Source organism: Lonchura striata, chromosome 18, assembly GCF_046129695.1.
Source record: "Lonchura striata isolate bLonStr1 chromosome 18, bLonStr1.mat, whole genome shotgun sequence".
NCBI classification, from domain to species: domain Eukaryota; kingdom Metazoa; phylum Chordata; class Aves; order Passeriformes; family Estrildidae; genus Lonchura; species Lonchura striata.
The window spans coordinates 11,293,781-11,314,006 of record NC_134620.1 but is presented as its reverse complement, the minus strand read 5'-3'; the positions used below and the strand labels follow the sequence as shown (position 1 = coordinate 11,314,006).

Here is a 20,226-nt window from a genome sequence, read left to right as displayed (position 1 = left end):
CACAGGGTGGGATTGTTGGGGTGTCTGGGCAGGGCCAGGAGCTGGACTGGATGATCCCTGTGGTCCTTTCCAGCTCAGGAGATTCCATGATGCTGAGAATGAGCTTTAGAAATGCCTGAGGATGCCAAAAAGTAACCACAGATGAAAGATTATTGCCCCCAGCATTGCTTCAGCCACACAAACCCTTCTAATTCTCAAATATTCCCACTCCCAGGAAGGAGGCTCTGCATCCCAGGCTGGGAGAAGGGAGATGGAAGCACTCTGGGATGAGAACACCCTGCATTAGCATGAGAAGGATTTGCAGCTCAGTTAGTCATTTTGACTCATCCTTCAACCACCTCCTGCCTGTAAATTATTGGGCATCAAAATAAGAATATCAGTGACAGGGAGGAGGAAAATAGGGTTGGGCACTTAATTATGGTTTAGAAAAATGATAGGGAAATTAAGGGTTTATATTGAAATGGAAATTAGCAGGAACCCTCCCTGACCCAAAGTCCAGACACATGTGGAGCCACCTGATGCCAGCACACCCAGGGAAGAGGCCAAACTGGCTGGGGTTTAGTGTCCAAACTGAATTAAATATGAAAATCAATTAAAGATTTAAGAGAATTTTAAAAAATGTGGAATCCCAGAATGGTTTGGGTGGGAAGGGATCTTGAGGCCCATCCAGTCCCACCCCTGCCATGGGCAGGGACAACTTCCACTACCCCACATTGCTCCAAGGCTTGTCCAACCTTTCCTGGAACACTTCCAGGGATGCAGCAGCCACAATATTTTGCTGTAATGAGGTTACTTACAATGGGAACAGGGATCCTGTGACTTTTCTTTACATCTAAATACACAAAACAGACAGAAAATGTGTCAGACCTGCAGAGTGCTGAGCCCTGTAGCTCAAACCTCTGAACACCAAGACAAAAAAAAACCCAAAAAAAGCAAAGTTATGACCCCTCCTAAACAGCCCCCAGAAGAGCCAAAAACTTATTTCCTGAAAAAACTATTTATTTGTTTAACATAAAATATCTAATGTGGACTTCAACTCTCCAATGCCACATTGGGAACAGGAACCAGAGGAGTATTTTACAACAAGCTTGAGATACACCAAGTTTTTCAACATTAAAATGTAAATCCAGCTTAGAAACTGTACATTCAGACATGGAAACATTCGCTGCTCTTTCAGCAAGTATTTGGGAATGACAAATCATCCCATCCAAGCACACTTGGGGAATTACATTCCCACACCAGCTTGGCTATCTTGGACACTTGGCAAAACCAAATCCCACAATTCTGTTTGAATTCCAAAGGATCTCATTTTCCTGTTTGAAACAAAGCAGTTGCAGTAATTCCTTTACCAGTGAAAAATACCCAGTGTGGAAAAGGACTCTTTGGAAGTTTATTTTGTACCTAAATGGTGCTGCCCTACTGATAAAATCTAGTGGTGATTTAGAACTGGTGTGTGTCAACCCCAGTGTTCTCAGTGAGCAAGCTAAAATGGCCTTCTCTTATTAATTATATGCAAATTCCTGCAAATTCTCAATTCCAGATCTGTTTCTCCAGTGCCCAATGGGCTCCTGCTGAATTCAGCCAGGTGGGATCAGCTGTGGTGGGCTCCTACCTCTCCCTTTCATTCAGCTGATCCAAAGCCCATGGATATCCACAGATTTTCCCAGATTTCAGTGAGCTTTGGATCAAGCTTTAACAAAATCAAAGACCCAGCAACACCAATCTTGGTATTTCTATCATTAAATAGTTTTTTTTTTTTTAGTGCAGAATTCATAAAAAGTGAAAAGCAAAAATGCCTTCCATTTTTTGGTTAACACTGTAAATGTCACAGGTTAAAACTGATCTATTCAACAGCATGGAAAATGTTGCATTCCCTATAAAATCTTTACCTGGGAAGTAGCTTATCTGTAGGATCCAGGTGGGCATGAACATATAAACTTCACCTAAAACTCTCTAAAGGCCGTTGAATGCAATTCTTTAAAAATGCTGAATAATTCACCTAAAAAAAATGAAGTGAGATGTGAACATTACCCCTGGGAAAGCAGAATTTTAACTCAAGGCATTGAGTAACAAACTGGCCCATGGTGGGGGGAATTCCTTCGGGCCAGGCCTGTCCTGCACTTTGGATTCTCTGTCACCTCTGCCCAGGCTCAGTTCCAGAGTTTTGGGATGCAAACCCAGCTCATGGCAAGCCCAAGGAAGGAAGCATGGAAACACCTGGGGGACTGGAATGGCCTCAAGGGCCTCCACCAGCAGCAGGATGAGGATGGAATGTCAGAGCTGTCACTGAGGGGTGAACAGCCTGACTGTGCACAGGCAAACTCAGCTCCAGGAGATCCCAGCCCAGCAGCTTTTCCAGCCCACTGGCCACACATGTGGGGTGATATCTGGTTAAACCCATCCAGGATCTGCTTCCTCACTGCTATGTTCCATATCCAGCACATCAGAAGCCAGCCCAAGTGAAAGCAGAGGTTCCCCATCCCTGGAAGTGTTCAAGGTCAGGTGTAGATGAGGCTTGGAGCATCCTGATCTAGTGGGAAATGTCCCTGCCTGGATGAGCTTTAAGGTGCCTCCAACTCAAATCGCTTTGGAATTCTGGCATTCCATGGAACAAGTCCCTCTGGCTTTGCTCCAGGCTGCCCTAGGCACACAAAGGGAAGGACCCAACCCCAGCCTGGCAGAAGAAGGTGAACAAATGAGCTGTGGTTGGTGTCAGTGCCATGAGAGCCCTGTCTGTTTACTGGGATCAGCTGGAGCTTGATTTTGGTGGAGTGTGAAGACACAGGGACAGGGGACACAAAGGGAACCAACCCAGCTGGAACAGACAGAGGGTTCTGTGCCATCACCCACAGCTGAGCCCAGGGATCCTAAGGATCTCTTGGGAGCTGAATTCATTTTCATCTTGCTGGGAAAAGCCAAGTTTGCCTGCTTCCACCAACTTTTCCCGGAATTCTTCACTCACTGTCCTCCAGTGGGACTGGATGGACACTTGGTGCCTTGGCAAACTCAGTTCTCAGCAGAACATCTCCCCTCTCACAATTTCAACCTCTTTGGCCTTTTCCATCAGCCTGAGTCTCCTGGCTGTCTTTAAGGAATTTTCCACTCCCCTCAGTCTCCAAATGAGCAGCCTGGCACTCATGGTGGAGCATTGCAGTGACCTCAAAGCTGTGTCCCTCAGTGACAGCTGTGCCCCACAGTGCTCACTTGTACTGCACCAAACACGGACTTGGAGATCTATTCCTGACCCCAGGAATGGGACCTGCTTCCCAGGATACTTAAAATGTTCAACTGTAAAAATGTGTTGCACATTTACTTGTGTTCAGGTGAGTCACTTGCTCAGACAGATCACAAATCCCCATTGCTCCCACAGCCTCACCAAGTCCATCTCACCCACGTTTGGTTGTGTGTCCCAAGGTCTGGAATCCTGAACATCCACTGAGACCCTGATGAGGCACATCTCAGACCTCTACACATTCCCACAGACTCTGCCACCTGACTTGTGCCCAGGGACAGGTTTGTGACAAACCAGACGAGCTTGTCCTCACCTGAGCTCTGTTACATTCCCTGACAAGAGTGGGATCATCCCTTGAGGAGCCACACCTGAAGGAGGGATGTTCCTCATCCAAGAGCACTACAGATGGGCTCTTCCCATGGTTTTGTGCATTTATTCCAGCTACATTCCTTTGTCAGTCAATGTACAATCAGCAGGAAAGGTCCTGCCCAGCTGCCAGGGAGTGGCTCCATCCCAACAGCAGCTCCCAGCTCTGGCTGCCTCACCATGAGGATGTGCCCAGGTAATGGAGCAGGCCCACACCTGGATCCACACAGAGAACCCCAGGAGTGAGAACCTCCTCACTCCAAGCACCAGACAGAGAGCTAAAGGCCCCTGGCAATGCCAGAGAAGTCCATTCTGCTCCAAGACATGAGGATTTACACATTGGACTCGATGAGCTTGGAGGTCTTTTCCAACCTTAATGACTCTGTGATTTACATTTCTGCTACAAGCTCGCAGCTCTGCAGCAAACACCACCCTCCCTGCTCCAACTACCCACCTGGGATGGGAGAAACAGTCAGGAATCAGTTTCCAAGCAATCCACTCTCCAGGAACAAAACCCAACTGGAAAGCCTAGGTTGGTTTGATGGAACCACATTTTGGTGATGGTTTTGATGGCTAAAAGTGCAAGGCAGGCATTTAATCCACAGTGGTAGGGATGGAATCCACCCTGTGCCAGGCCAGGGAACACCCTAAAGATGAACCTCTTGGTTTTAGGCATCAAGAGCTCAGTGTTTTAATGACAGCTTATGCTGGGCTGCAGTCACTTGGCATTTGCTTGGCACAGGACATTTTAAGCTGAAGAGCTGACCATGCAAGCACGACAGACTGAAGAGAAACCCCTCCTGCTAAACTTCCAAGGGTATCTGCATCAAAGGCTTCTCCATCCAAAAAATTTTTTATGAGTGTGAGCAAAGAGCAGCAGAAACACAATTTGCTGAGGTTCAACCCCAAACTCCTGCAGTTTGACACGTGAGGATGGCAGTGATGGTGGTCAGCTTTCCATGCTTCAGGCTCGGAGGTTTTGTGAGACATCTCGCTCCTATCCTTCACTCTTCCAGCAGGTTTCCGTGTCCCATCATTCCTGTGATTCCCCTGGGGAATGAGATCCTCTGCCCACCATCTCCTGGCCCCATTCCTTGTGGCTGGACTCCTGCAGGCCACGGCCCTTGGTCTCGATGGGCAGGAAGCAGGAGGCCAGGGCAGCCAGCAGGCAGCAGCCACTGTAAACCAGCAGAGTCAGATAGACTGAAGATTCCAACATCACCTGCAGGGAAAAGGCAGGGAATGCAAAACAACACCTCAGCATGGAAATACAGACACTAGTGGAGCAACAGAAATTTTAATTTTAGTATTGGGAATAAAGTTTAACTTGAAGATCCCGGAAAGGAGGGAGATTATAGATTGTGCTAGGACAATGGACAGTGGTTTTAAACTGTCAGAGAGGAGGATTAGACTGGATTTTAGGAAGGAATTCTTCCCTGTGAGGGTGGGAGCTCCTGGTACAGGCTGCCCAGAGAAGCTGTGGCTGGCCCATCCCTGGAAATATCCAAGGACAGAGCTTGGAGCAACATGGGATAGTGGAAGAAAAGCAGGTTCTATATCCCCTTCATAGAATCATGGAATTGCTAAAGCTTGAAAAGACCTCCAAGATCATCAATCCAAGCTTCCTGTGCCTCCAGTTTCAGAGGAGAAGGGATTTACCTGTGCAATGAATGGGGTTATGAGGGCTCCCACTCTGGCCATTCCACTGCATGTTCCAAGGCCCAAAGCACGTGTGGCTGTGGGATAAACCTGTGGAAAAAACATCATCCCATCAATCCCAGTGGGAAATTTTCCTCCTTCCACTCCTAAATCAATGAGAATTAGTAAGTGGTGCCACAGCACATTGTCAGACAATGACAATGGGATTTACAGCTCCAGCCTGGGGTGAGGTACATTGGGAACAGGTCATCAGTATTACTTTCCCACCCTGTTCTCATTCCCCTTGAATATTCCCATCACTGTAACAACCCCCTTACCTCAGGAGTGTAAACATAGGCAGCCTGAAATCCTCCTGAAATAAAAGCTCTTGCAATGAAGAGCAGCACAGTAAGAACATTTCTGTGAGGAGAAAGAGGAGAGCAGAGTTTGGGAATGTTAAGTACAATCTGCTGGGTTCACTTGGAATTCACTTTTACTTCCCTCCCAAATTCTGGCAAGAAAACCCAACCCCAGCCTTAAATCCTTCTCCAGCTGAGCACGACCATCGCACAGCTTTTCAAATCACCACTCCCAGTTCTCCCACCAAAACCAAGAGAGGACATGGAGAAATCCTTTACTCCAGCTGTTCCCTGTGCTGGACTCACCTTCCAACACAGAGAAAGAGCAGGAGGCTGCAAAAGGAGAAGACAAGGAAGGACAGGGCCATGGTTTTCTTGCGGCCAATGCGGTCGATGATCCACAGGGTCACCAACACCCCTGTGGGAAGAGACCAGGAGACCCTTGGGAATCTGGCAAAGAGGGGCTGCAGCAGATTTCACACAGTTTAGATTGGAAATTTTTGCCTCTCTTTCCAATCCTTTGCTGGCCCCAGGCAAGGCTGTGGGATAGATTGCTGCTGGTGTCATGTGAAAACAGGAATTCTGTGTCCCAGCTGCTGAGCCCTGCTACATGCTCCACAAATCCACACTCCCATCCAGGGATTACTGATGTGAATGCCTAAGACACCTGCTCATGGCTCACTGGAAGAACTTCTGTTCAACTTCTGGCCATTGTTCCCTGCTGGATTTAAGAATGTGGTATTTTCTTTCTGTTCTGTTATTTAGATGTTTCACCAAATTATTTATTCTTTGCTTTTTGATCGGAAATAGATCAAGCTCAGGAAATCTCACTATTAAGTCTTCCCTCCAATGCAATTTTTCCAAATCCTTTTAAAAGCTAATGCACAGTAGGAGTGGGGATTATTCCAGCATCAGTGTCACATCCAGAGATATCCTGTCAGTATTTCTCACTCCCACCTCAGTGTGTGTGAGGATCAAACCAGACCTTGCAGCCACAGCACCACTCCAGGCACCCACTCTTTTTTCCTGGGTATCCTTTCCAAAATGCCTGTTTGGCAGCACACTCCTCTTAGGAATGACTGTGCATATTTCTCAGTCATACTTGCAAATTATCATTCATTAAATGGCTTTTCCTTGAGCTTTTAGCCCTGAAATTATGATCCAGGAGAGTGAAAACATCCTGATCCCTGTCTCTGGTGTTGTTTCAATCACATTAACATTGGGAGATCCCCTCCATCTGAAGGATCAATGGCTGTTTCACATATTTTGCTTGTCCTGTGCCAGATTGTCCATTGAATTTTGCTGGAATTGCCTGAAAAATCACAGGATCAGGACTGAGGATGGACACAGGGTTTGAGGGAGCAAGGTCTCCCTCAATTTACTGTACCCATCATCCTTTGAAAATACTTCTGGAAAGTCACTTATGGATAGAAATTCCAGTGTTTCTGCCCCTTTGATTGAGTTGGTTTTGCTCCTCCTGAAGTGTTGCTGGGTTGGAACAGACAGAGGAACCATTCCAGAGCAATGATTGATTTTTTTCTGGAGTGATCCCAAGGCAGGGAGAATCCACAGCTACAGCAAGGAGCTGAGTGCTGTGGGAAGCATCAAGCCAGACATCCCAGTCCCTCTGCTGCTGCCAGAGCCCATTCCCACACCCTGAGCCATTCCAAGGAAAAAAATGGAGCTTCCCATTGCTCCTTACCAGGGAATTCTGACAGGGTTGTCCAGAGCAGGTCAGTGTAATCTTCCTCTGTCAGGTACTCACAGGTCAGGCTGCACTTGGCTTTTACTTCTTGCCTTCTGCTGGATACTGCAGGGAAAAAAAAAAAAGCACAAATATTCAATATATTTTAAGCAAACTCTTCCCTATTTACCCTTCCTGCTGGGTCTCTCATTTTTACTGCTGAAATTTAGGAAGGGATGAGCTGGAAGAACTGGTATGGATTCACACCCACCATCCCTTAAAATACTTCTGGGAAGTTGTTTAGGGATAGAAATTCAAATGATTCTGCCCCTTTGATTTAATTGTTATTCCTCTTCTGAATGCCTGCAGTGCTGCTGGGATAGAATTCAGAGTCAGAGGGGCAATGAAGAGCAATGCTTGCTGATTTTGCCTGAAAACACTGAACATTTATAATATTTTCTGTGACAGGATGTCTCAGCTCAGTGAAAATTCCATCTCCTTATCAGCTGTACAGCCTGAATTATTTTCCAGTTCAGGGCTCAGGACAGAATTAACTCCAATAATTCAGTTTCTCCCAACAGAAATTGGGATCCCAACGCTTCCTACACTCTGAGAATACTCAATAATCCCATGTCCTCATAAAAACAAGGGGTTTTAGGGGCTACATCCTCCTCTGAGGAGGCAAACCTGAGTCAGAGCTCTCAGAGCTCATCACTGCTGTTCAACCCTGGAATTTCCCCATCCACCTTTTATAATTTCCCAACTTCCAGGCAGTTTTCCCTAATTACAAATGTTCTGAATGCAATCATTCCTCCCCTGGGGAGTCAAACTCTTCAAGCTTCTTCTTAACTCAGTCAAAGCATCTTTTTTTCCCCCCAAAAAAAAAAATTCTGTAACACAGAAGATGTTGATTTCCCAACATTATCTTTTTTCTCAGCAGGTTTTCCCATCTTGAGAACCCAGGAGCTCCACAGCAGCAGTTTCTCTCTCTCAGAACTAATTAGACCTGTGAAATCTGCAAACTTGTATTTATTCAATCACCTTTTTTTCTTTATCAAGAGGAACAGATAGCAGGTCTGCCCTGAAGGTTGTCTTCCTGTTTGACATTTTGGGCTCAAAACCACTGCAGGACCTCTCTGCACTGGGCAGAGATGAGGAAAAATTTAAAATAAACTTAAAACTCAGCCACATTCCTTTTCCAAACCACCAGCAGAAGGTGATCTAATAAAAAATACTCTAGCAGTTTTAACAGGACATATTTAAAAAGAAAAGATGGAGAAATACTCACTGCTGCAAACATCTCCTGCTTGGAAGAGCTCTGTAGTTAATAAAACTAACCCATAATATGAAAAAGCATTGGAAAACCTGCAAGGAAGCAAATGAGAAAGGAAGTTTCAGCTGGTCCAACTTATAAGAAACAAAAATCCTACCTCAAAACTATTTCAGCATTTAGAAAATTAAAGGGCAATTTGATTTAGAATGCTTGCATGGTTGAATAAATTACAAATCAATACAGGCTGGGGTTTTTTTTGGTTGGTTGTTTTTTTCTGAGGAGGAAGTTGCTGCATTTGAGTAAAATCCCTTCAGTAAAACCCATTTAGAGCTGTGCTGGCACTGAACCTTTAGGTTTTCTCTTACCAAATAAACCAGAGCAACAAGGTGGTCCAGCGGAAATGGGGGGTGAAAAGATCCCTCATTTTGCCTCGGTCCTCCTGTTGGGAACAAGCAGAAGTTGGGTGATGATGGGCACCTAAAGTGTTAAATTTCATCCTGTCTCATGCATTCAGATCCAGGAATTCTGACCTGAGCTTTTCAACAACCCCAAAGAACTTTAATAATAGTGAAGTTAAATAACATTAAAGCCCACTTTAAAACTGCTTTTCACTTCCAAATGAGAAATTAACTCTTCCTCGGTGGGAAAGAGATCTAAATGATCAAACCTCATTTCTTCTGCCTAGCTGAGACATTAAAATTGAACAGCACATTGATGATTTGCTTACAAACCCCCTCAGTTTCACTGTTCTGTGACCTGTACGTACCTGCCTGGAAACCACCAGTTTTCCCAAGGGCATTGGAGCTCCATTTTCTGTGGCAATCCTCTTCAAAGTGGCCAGAGCTTTCTCCTGGTTCCCAGACAACACATCATACCTGGCACTTTCTGGCAGCCACTAAGGGAGCAGAGCAGGTCACACATACAACCAATAAAAATCCCAATAAATTTCAATAAACTCCGGCATTTTCCTTGGGGGAATCTCAGTGACTTCAGCAGATTCTCACATGACAGAGGATTACAGAGCTAAGCTTGAAGAATTCCAAGGAAGAATTCCAAGGATCATCTCATCAGGCTTTAAAAACTGCAAGCCCCCACTTTCCCCACCAACTCAGAAGCCTTTCCCTTCCACTCCTTTGGGTTTATCCCTGAAAGCTGCTGGGAATTTTTGCAGTTTTTTTACATTATCCCTTCTGTGTAGGAATGGCAAAGCATCCAGGGCAGGTAACAAGATGCTCCTGGCATTCCAGAATTTATGGGTTTAAGCTCCTTTTAATTTAGAACAAGCTTGTGATCATCTGGATAACTGCAGATATTTCTGAAAAACTAAGGAATAAAAAAGGCTGCCAAACCACCTGACAAGGACATTTATCTATGAGATTGAGTGATTGGCAAAGATATCACCTAATAAATAATAAAATAGATCACTTAAGCTCAGGTTTAACTTATTTTGGGATCTGGCTTGCACTCTGAAGTTTCTATCCCCGATTTTAAGGAAATTGATTCTAGAATTGACAAAATCTAAAGAGAATTTAGGGAAATAGCAACAGCTTTTGATAAAATGTTGATTCAACTGAGATTAGTTGAAACAAAATTATTAAATTGGAGAGGGTGCCAGGCCTGATTTCACCAAATTCCAGCTCTCCATTGTCCTCCAGCCATTACAGTCACATCAATGCAACTCTCCCTGGAATGTTTTTCCCAGCACCCTGTTGAAGCTGCATTTTTTGGTCATTATTTCAGTTATTTCATAGAAGACATCATCAGAGAGCTCAAAACTGTCCTGATTTCCTTCAGCTGGGGCACAGAATGGGGTAGAGGAATGGGAATTGCAGGAATCCACATGGGGAATACCTACAAAACACAGGCCAGCAAAGAGCAGGAGTGGGAGGGCAGAGAGGATGAGGAGCCAGCGCCAGCCGAGCGTGGGCATCACCACCACTGCCAGGAGCACTTCAAACACAGTCCCAAGGGCCCAGAACACCTGCAAGAGGGAAAACCAACAGAAAAAAATGAGGAATGGAGTGCTCCCAAGGCCTTTTCTTTGGAACATTCCAGGCTGTGCTCACCAGGGATGGCTGGAGAGAGAAATTCCAGGGGTGTGAATTCTGCCTTAAAATACTCCAGGGCCAAAATTCTGCCCTGAGTGACTTTGACAGGTTTGGATGAAGATGTGGAGCTGAATTTAGCACTGGATTTTTGGAGCTGTCAGCTCTCCAAATCCTTCACTGAGATGCTTTTCACCACAAAATCATGGACATTAAAATGGCCCCCTTGTTCTCACTTTGAAGCCCTGGGTGCAAAATAATTTGGAAAAGGGCAAATTGAACACCAAGAGTGGAGTGTGACAGGAAAACTTTCTGCTGCTTTTGGAGCTGGGCTGGTACCAGAGCTCAGCAGTGACTCAGCTCCACACCAAGGCCAGGTCTGGTTGCAGCTCTGAGAGGATTTCCAGGCAGGAGGATGGAAGGGATGTGACCACCAGAGGATTTGTCCCTTGAGAATCAGAATGTACCCACTCACCTCTATTAATAAAATGCACTTTGCTCTGGCTTTCATTGGAAGGAACTCAGCATATAAAGTTACCCTAAAAGAAGACACAGAGAGGAAAATGTCAGCATAGAGAGGGAAATGCCACAGGTTCAAACATCCCTTTTGCCTTTTAATAAAACTGCCAAAATCAGAGCAGCAACTCAAAGCTCTCCCTATCCTCAGAGCCAGCCAGGCTGTGACACTGGCTCACATCCTTTCACCCAGAACAAACCCTTCAACACTGCAGGAGAGGACACAGTTTGCTCTTTTTCTGTGGTTTCCTGACCCCACAGTCATCACTTAAATGCAGATCTTGATGCTCATGTTTTCATAGCCCTGCTCTGAGCCAGAGCACCATTGGAAATACCATTTTATCTGGTATTTTCAGTGTGGTCCATCAGAATTCAACACAAACTCTTGCTGGATGAAGAATTTCTTCAGGGCTTTACAACTGGCTCAGAGAATTCCCATCCATCTCCTGTGCCAGGGTTCAATTCTCCAAGAAGGGAATACTTTCATGTCACTGATATAAAATAATTTGCATTCTTTTATTGTAGGATTCAAAGAGACTTTGTTTCATGCCTGTGCCAAGGAGTGATGGCAAAGCTTCTCCAGGAGGAATTTCTGAGGAGGAATTCAGGCAGCAGCCAGTCCAGGCTCTGTCATCTCTTTCAAACTGGAAAGGTTTGGCTTTGCTCTGTTTGCATTCCATTGACTCAGTCTGTTCCTGCTTCCTTTGAGGTTTGGGAAAAAATTCCTACTAACTTAAAGAGTGGATTGATCTCTGAGGAGCTGCCCAGTTTGTGGAAAGCAGGAAGTTTCACACAGCATTTCATTCAAGTAGAGATCCAGAGAACTCAATCACATCTTAAAGTGTAGCTCAGGTCCCTCTGCAGTGCAGAGAAAACAGGAGCTGGTGAATGACCCCAGCAAAAGAAGGACATGGAATTGTTGGAGCCAATCCAGAGGAGGAAATGACACTCATTCCGTGGAAATCCAGGCACTCACCTCCAAAATCACACAGCTTATAGAAAGGAGCTACTTTTCCTGCTTCATCCATGTTTACCCCTCTGTCAAATAAATCCCTGTTATAGTCAGAACAGGAAACAGACTCAGGGAGGATGGGATCCACTTGGAGATCTGTAACTGGCTCTGTTTTTTCTCTCATGAAGCCACAGAACCTCAGTGAGCCAAGTCCAGTGGCCCTGGCTGGCTCTGGGACCTGCAGCTCTGGGTTTTTATCTGGGAGTGGCCATGGAAAAGCCACTAGGAAGGAATCTGTGATCCATCAATCCAAGCCAGGCTCTGCCTGCTCCAAAATAGCACCTCCAGAAGGCAAAAAAAATCAATTATTGGTAAGGATAAAAGACTACAGAGAGAGAGAATGGCTGTACCCTTCCCTTTACATTTATAATTAAAAGCCTAGAGCAAGGTTATTTATTGCAGATGGAAAATTTATGGATCCCTCTCTTCAGTGAAAGGAAGCACACAATGATAGAGAAATATCCTGACACTTCCATTTCCTTCTGAGCCATCCCAGTGCTACAGGTCTGGGCTGTGTGGGTTTGAAATTCCAGCTCAGGGTGAAAAGGAGAAGTTCAGGCTCTGACTGAACAATAATCTGGGGTTTTACAATCAGACTCAGGGCTCAGCTCTGCCTCTAAATCCTGCTGTTTAAGGCATGACCTGCCTTGCAACAAGACCAAGGTTTGGGGTGGCTGAAGAGAAACAAGAGTTCAGTTCTACAGAAGAATTTTATAAGAAAGAAAGAGAAATGAGGAACTTTGGACTGGTGAATATTTACTTACGACTGAGGCACTCCTCCAATCCCAAAGCCCACCAGGCCCCTCAACACCAGGATCCAACTGTAAATGGGAGCAAATCCACTGAGGATCCCATAGTAGAGAGTCCACAACACGCTGATCTTCAGGCCCTGTGTTCAGCAAGAGATAAAAATCACTGTAACACAAATCAAAGTGTAAAACAGAGCTTCAAGTGCCTTCTATTTCATAGGAGCTCAGTTCTGGATGTCTTAGTGCTGCTTTGTACACGTGGACATTTGGGAATTTGGAATCCTGGAATGGTTTGGGTTGGAAGGGACCTTAAAGCTCATTCCATTCCAGGTGCAGGGACAGTTTCCACTATCCCAGGTGCTCCAACCTGGCCTCAAACACTTCCAGGGATGAGGCAGCCACAGTTTCTCTGGGCACCTCATGCCAGTTGCACTGAAATGTCCATGCTGCAAAAATATTGGGATATATCCCAGCAGGAGCTGCAGACTTACTGTTTTTCTCCCATACTGGTCTGAAATGTTTCCCCAGAGCGTGGAGCTGGACATCATTCCCACAAACACCACCTGTGGAACAACAGGGGAAAAAAATCTTTGCCTGAACAAGTGAAAATTCCAATGTGACAGACATAGAACACAAACTTCCAGTGAAATCAGAACATTTCAGCCCAAAATAGAGTGAGATGTGCGGGAGGTCAGAGAATGGTTTGGGTTGGAAAGAGCCTTAAAGATCATCCAGTTCTCTCTGGGTTGGAGCAGGGATCAACAAGGTACCTCCTCAAGTCAGCTTTGCAATAAAAAATCCATCAGTGACAGCCCAGAGAATCCCAGTCTGGCCTGGTCTGGGAGCACTGGTATTGTCCCACTGTGAGTCCAGCCTAGAAGACAAAGAGCTCTCCAGCTCCATGGAAAATATTCCTGAATAAAAGCTGAGGAGCTGTTGGTGGAGATCTGCAGGACAGAGCTCTCCTCCAGCCTCCTACCACCATCCTCAGCAGCTCCCAGATTTGAATGGAGATAAAATTACACCTTAAAAGTTTAGGAAAGTTTGAAGTGTGAAAGAAAATGTCCCTGAAGATTTTTTCAGAGGGGACACTCCTGCGCTGAGCTGCACTCAGGGATGGGCGATTCATGGGATTCAAGGACACCATTTCATTCTGCTGAGCATTTTAGCCATTTTACACAATCAAACAAAGGGCATTAAAAACTCAAGGACAGAGAAATTCAGGGAATAAAGTCCCTGCATTCATCAGCAGCCTATGCTGAGAGAAGGGTTCCCAAATTTATTTTCTTATCCCTAAAGGCATTGCAGGATTCCAACATCACAGCACCATCCTTGGAGGTGGTGTTATAAGATCTCTGCTTCCAAAGATCAATGGATAATCCCACAATTATTTAGGCTGGAAAAGACTTCTGATATCATTGTGTCCAACCTCAAAAATCAACTGTTTGTCAGGGCTCTCAGCATGTCAGAGAGCTTAGATATGGGGAGAGAGAAAGACTTGCAAGCAAGATAATAAAAATTTACCCATTTCTTTTTATTATTATTAATTCAAAGGGTTGAATTTTAGGATGAATCTGAGTGAATTCATATGTTTGCCTGGAAATTAGATGAAACTTCAAGCCTGAAAGCTGCAAAATGCCCTCAGTTCTCACTGAGTTTCATTACTTCAATCTTTAAAAAAACTCCTACAAATCTTTTTTTAAAACCTCCTATAAACTTCCAAGCTGAAGGCAATCTGCACAGGCCACGAGGAGATTTAATTTTGGGGATACAAAGCAAAATGTCTGGATAACAATGATGGCAAAACCTCAGGGAAGACAGGAGCTGTCAGGTATTTTTCCTACCGAGGTGAGCAATGCAACCTGCCAGCTGGGTAAGCGCCACTCACAGTGCAGCTGAGGAGCAAGGATACTTAAAATCATCATTTCCATGGCATCTGCCATCTGCAGGGGGAAGAGAAAGCAAAAATCAACAACTGCCTGCATATCAGGTGGATTTAGGAGTCAATAAGAGGCTTTGGTGACATTTCTGTGACATTCCCGCCTTGTGGTTGAACAAAATGTTTAATATTTAACATTGAAACTAATTTCTGATTGTCAGCACTTTTAGTAACTCTGGCAGAGAGGATTCAAAGAGCTGAACCCAAAGATTTTGAGGAGGTTTGGTTGGTCAGTGACACAGGTTCAGTCACTTCCACAGTGCAAATTCCAGCTTTCAGCTCCTTCACACATGGATTCAGTCAGGACTGTTTAATACCTTGTAACTTATTCCCTTAAACACTCCTGGATTTGCACAGATCACCTGGAAACCAAATTCCACAGCTGATTTAGGATCTACACCATGACAGATTCCAGCTTTTTACGTGGATAAAAGCCAGGAAATACAGCTCCAGGTAGCAGAATCCTAAAATACACCACAGGAGGTGGAACACAGAGCTTCAGAAAGAGCAGAAAAATGGAAACAAAAACTTTTTTGTTGTTGATATCAAAATTAAAAGTGGAAGTTCTGGGTTGCTGTTCCTCTGACACTGAGATTACAGCAATCCTGAATGATACAGACAACTGAGGTGGCAGCTGATGGGAGGAATCTGGCAAAATCACTGCAGGAAACCTCAGGTTCTGCAAGAGCAGCCTGGAATCTCTTTTATTTGAAGCCAAACTGAAGTGGAAAATTGAAATTGTGTTCCAAACCCTGACCTCTAAGAACTTCAGAGACAAAGAAATCCATCATTACCCCTCACAACAAGGCTGAGTGCTGCTGTTAGTTTAGAATTTCCAGTGAAATTCCTGCTTTATTGTACATTTATCTGCTTGGAGACTCTCTGCCCTCATTATCTGAAATCCCTGAGATTCTCTAAGTGATGATCATGTATTAATCCTGATCCCAATTACTTGCCCATGCCAATCCAGTAATGACAGAGAGCTTCCACTGGAACTTCCCAAATCCAATGGCTTCCACTGCATCCTCCACCATGAAAGTATCTGGAAAGAAAACAATTCCAGTTGATTAATTCCTGAGAAAAGCCAGCCCTTGAGAGAGATTGTTCTGGTTTAATTACTAATTAATTGGCTAATCTGCTGCGATCTCAAATATATAACAGATCTGCTTAGTTGTTATTATACAATTCCTACTCAGGAAAATCTCTGTGTTCTTCCAAAGCCAAAACAATTCAAATTTTTCCTAGAATATTTTAATCATGTGGAGGTAAATCAGTATGGCACCCACAAATCCAGCCCATGTTCAGCCTCTTCCTCCTGGAAGTGACTCTTCCAGCCACTGAAATGCAGCTTTCTGTAGGGAGAAACAGTTCTGCCCCAGCCCACAGCAGTGCTGGGAGCTGCAGGGAATATTTCAGTGCAACCTTTCATTGTTTAAATGTAGGTAGAATTTCTCCAAAACACACAAATCTTAAACCCTGCTTCTGTTAAAAATGCTGCTGGTTGTTTCCCACCCACTGAAGGTGCTGAGATGTCTCAAATTTCTTTGCTCAAATGCAAAATGAAACTACAAGAAAGAAAAGCACATTTTGATATTTGAGTTGTTTAAATCAACTGAAGTCTCACAGTCCTAACACTTGCAGCAGTTTGAAAAGGACATTCCACAGGAAAGCTTTGGCTTGAGAGCTGTGAGATCCCCACAACATAAACCAGGAGGAAATCAAACAAAATCCAAGGGATAAAGCACAGCAGAGAAATTCACAAACAAGATTAACACTAAATTTTCATGCTGTGCTAAGACAAACCAAAAATTTCTCCTTCCTCCTGAAGCAGTGATGCCTCCAGGCAGGAAACAGAGGCTGAGATGGACATTCCTGTTGTCCTCTAGGAAAAGAGGAGCCAAGAACTCTGCAGATTCATCTCAGCCTTGAAGGAGAGCCAGGTGTAGCTGCTCCAGGAGCTGTGAGCAGCTCCAGAGGGAATTCAGGCAAATTCCAGTGTGGCAGCTGGATACACAAGTCCCTCCCAGGAGTATCCAGCACTAGGGACACAAAAAGGAGCAGAGAGAGCATCCCAAAGAGAATGGGCTGATCAAACCACCATCTTCAGGTCTAACACGATTTCCCTGAGTTATTCTTTTTATCTGGGCATCCTGAACTTCTCCAAACCTCCTGTACCCGGCCTGCCTGAGATGAAGAGATCCCACAAGCCTCTCCCTGCAGGAAAACAAGAACCTCACCATCCGTGGGGTTGGCGAATTCCTTGGGCACTGCAGCTCCATCCTCCAGCTCCACCGGCTCCAGCTCCGTCCTCACCCCCTCGATCTGCACCTCGTGCTCTCCCGAAATTCCATCCTCCTCCGACCTCGAGCTCTCCCCCGTGCGGCGGAACTTCACCACCCTGAAAGCACAAAAAACTGGGATGGATCCTTCCAGGAGGATTTGCCAGCTGGGGAGGCTTGAAACCCTTTTCCCACCAAGGTTTCTCCTCATTCCCTGCCTCCCTTCTCCACTGGGAACACTGGGATTTGTGTTTGGATCTGGTTTCCTACGTTGGGATGGGATCTAATCCTTGGGTTCGGACACAGAGGTTGTTACTGTGCTACCCACAAAATTATAAAACCACAGAGGTCATAAAAATATGATGGAATGGTGCATATTTAATGAGATCCATGTTTGGTGTGCCTGGATTTAATTGGAATTAGGCATTGCTGTGTCACTGAACTGGATTTAATTGGAATTAGGCATTGCTGTGTCATTGAATTTTGGGGGTTTGTCCAGGCAGGAAGAGCCCAAATTCCATTTCCTGAGTTGTTTTTGTGATTAGAAAACCCTGAAATGCACCAGAATTTGAAATACTATTTAGTGAAATGCAATTACTGAGCTCATTCAGGGAATGGATGGATTTTTTTTTTTTTTTTCCAGCAGGATGCTGATTCTGTCACTCTGCTTTCATCTTAAACAGAATTATTTAATATCATGTCATTAATGAAATATCTGCATTCTGAGACCAGAATTTGCTATACTGACACAGCTTTGATGTTTTGCTCCCTTCCCACAGAGAAGGTTCTTTTCCCATTTATGAAGTTTCCTGTGGCCAAAGATTTGGGAACAGATCCCTCAAACTTCCTTCACTTTATCTGCAACACAGCAGAACTTTCCCCCTTTGGAAAGTGAAAATCCAAGGGATTTAAGTGAAATTGTTTTGGAAATAAATTATATTATCCCAGAATCGCAGGGAGGGACCTTAAAGATCATTCCAGCTTTGGAGGTGATAGATCCTACAAAATCTGAGAATCACAAATCTAGACTGCCACATTCCTCAGCACAGAAAATAAAAATATAGGTGTAGAATTTAGGGATATAGGACACAAACTGATACAAACACAGGAAAAAACTCCACAGGGATAATTTCTGTTCTATGCTTGCTAAATTTTTCACATCTGGGATATTTCAGGAAGCTGCTACATTTATTTGCGAAATCTCACAGCACCAAAACACCTGCACTGGAAGGTACTGTGGAATGTATTCCCAGGTTTTGGCCTTAAAAATGGGGGGGAAAAGCTTGATAAAATAACCTCTGATAAAATAACCTCTGATTCTTGTCCCTGACAAGCTCAATCCTAACAAAGGACTGGAAAAGAGCTGGAGTTCTCGTCCAACTTAGCAGGAACGTTATGGGACAGGGTGCTCTGTCATTGACAGGAGCTCATGAATATTTAACACCAACTTGAAACATTCCTTCCCTGCCTTGCGGAGCCCCATGATTTATAAATAGGAAATATGTTGCAAAACACCTGAGAATGGAGCATTAGGATAAAAACCAGGTTGGTTTTAAAGGAAGCATTTGGGATTGAGGGGAAAGGAAGGAATTCCCGGGGTTAAAGGCACCAAAGATTTTGTCAGGTTTTGGGGCTGGGTTTTCGCTTTTTTTTTTATTTTTTTTTAATTTTTTTTTGCACAGATGCAGCAACCACATCCCCAAAATCAGCATTTTCCTTGTGCAGCAGCAGCGTTTAGTTTTTCAGAAACGCTGGCGATGCCGATGGGGATTTTGGGGTCCCCCGAACCCCCCTTTGGCAGGGCAGGTTCTTGCTCTGCCATTCCTCCCTGGCGAGAAGGAGGAGGAGGAGGATGGCGAGGAAGCACAACGTTATTTACAGCCAAACCCCCCCTGCAGAGGCGATCCCAACGTCTCCTCTCCCCAAATCCCCACGGTTTTATCCCAACCCCTGCTGATTTTTTTACCGCCATCAAATCCACACCGACAACAACAAAAAAAAAAGAAAAAAAAACCCACCAAAACAAACAAACGTCAAAAAACCCAAACGAGACGAGTGAATTTATGTAACAAACGGCTCCTGCATCCCTCGGGATGCTCCACCCGGGCACCTCCAGCGGGAAAACGACCTTGCCCGCCGGGGTGCGAGCGGCTTCCCGGCAGAATTCCCTGAATTCCCTGCTCCCCGGCGGGATTGCCGCGGCCGGAGGGGCAGGAGCCCCCCCGGAGCTACTCACGGCAGCTGCTTCAGCTGGAACAAATCCTCCTCCATGGCCGGGCGGCGGCTGCGCTCATCGCTCCCGCATGGCGGGCTCGGGCTGCGGGATGGAGCGGCTGGAGAGAAGGGATGGAGAGACGGGATGGGGAGAAGGGATGGAGAGAAGGGATGGAGCGGCTAGAGAGGCTGGAGAGAAGGGATGGAGAGGCTGGAGAGAAGGGATGGAGAGGCTGGAGAGAAGGGATGGAGAGAAGGGATGGAGAGAAGGGATGGAGAGAAGGGATGGAGCTGCTGGAGGAGCTGGACAGCTCCGCAGGACCCGCCGGCCAGCGCGCACCCGCTCCGCTAGGCTCGGCTTAGCTGGGCTCAGCCTGGCACGGCACGGCTCGGCACGGCCGGGCTGCTTTGGCGCGGCTCAGCTCAGCTCGGCATGGTTTGGCTCAGCTCGGCATGGCTCGGCTGGGTTTAACTCGGCTGGGTTTAGCTCGGCTCGGTTTAGCTCGGCACGGCTCGGATCAGTTCACCCATGGCCGGGCCTGGCTTGGTTCAGCTCAGTGTGGTTTGGCACGGCTGCCGGGCTCAGCTCAGCACGGCTCGGCTCAGCAGGGCCCGGCTCAGCCGCGGCTCCCCCATGGGATCGGCAGCGCCGGGCGAACGCCCCGAGCCCGGGCGCTGCCGCGGCCACGGCGGGCCGTGTCCCCGAGGGTCACATCCAGCGGCACCGGGAACCCCCGGGCACCGCAGCCGGGCAGCGCTGCCAGGCCTGGACACCCTTCCCAGGAGGCTTCTCCCTCAATATCCCAACCGGAGCGCCGGGGGAGCGGCCACGGGGCTCTGCGCCACACGGCTCCGCGCCGCCTCCCTCACGGCGGGGCCGTGAGGGCGGGGCAGCGCGGGGGGCTCGGGGCGTCACACCG

The 20,226-nt window shown here is 46.0% G+C and overlaps 2 protein-coding genes across 3 annotated transcripts in view; one reads left to right on the top strand and one right to left on the bottom strand.

Moving 5' to 3' along the window:
* The window catches only part of DAO (D-amino acid oxidase), a 28,436-nt gene extending 9,549 nt beyond the window's left edge, over positions 1-18,887 (top strand). The window contains exons 11-12 of the mRNA XM_021544681.3: positions 11,639-11,765; positions 18,775-18,887. Of these exons, the coding sequence (XP_021400356.3) occupies positions 11,639-11,765; positions 18,775-18,830 (183 nt within the window). The 3' untranslated portion in view covers positions 18,831-18,887. The remainder of the gene's footprint in view (positions 1-11,638; positions 11,766-18,774) is intronic.
* Positions 979-20,151, bottom strand: SVOP (SV2 related protein). 2 transcript variants are annotated; one of them, XM_021544679.3, is made up of 16 exons: positions 19,329-20,151; positions 17,051-17,211; positions 15,770-15,855; positions 14,719-14,817; positions 13,366-13,437; positions 12,890-13,014; positions 11,073-11,136; positions 10,408-10,533; positions 9,319-9,447; positions 8,918-8,991; positions 8,568-8,644; positions 7,298-7,405; positions 5,902-6,013; positions 5,575-5,656; positions 5,258-5,347; positions 979-4,820 (listed from the first exon to the last, which is right to left on the bottom strand). In XM_021544679.3, exons 1-16 carry the CDS (start codon positions 19,361-19,363, stop codon positions 4,632-4,634), a joined length of 1,629 nt encoding a protein of 542 aa, XP_021400354.1. In that variant the 5' UTR covers positions 19,364-20,151; the 3' UTR covers positions 979-4,631. The 2 variants fall into 2 exon arrangements, with proteins under 2 accessions (XP_021400354.1, XP_021400353.2); XM_021544678.3 differs by lacking the exon at positions 19,329-20,151 and having other exon boundaries at positions 17,051-18,775.
* Positions 20,152-20,226: the final 75 nt, after the last annotated feature.

What these genes read in the sequence shown, in the direction of transcription:
- SVOP (XM_021544678.3), bottom strand. Translation starts at nt 17,303, where the DNA reads ATGAGGAGAAACCTTGGTGGGAAAAGGGTTTCAAGCCTCCCCAGCTGG. An exon ending in AGTGCATTTTATTAATAGAG is followed by an intron (nt 10,534 to 11,072) that starts GTGAGTGGGTAC and finishes TCCCTCTTGCAG; the next exon opens with GTGTTCTGGGCCCTTGGGAC. An exon ending in AACCCTGTCAGAATTCCCTG is followed by an intron (nt 6,014 to 7,297) that starts GTAAGGAGCAAT and finishes CTCTTCCCACAG; the next exon opens with GGGTGTTGGTGACCCTGTGG.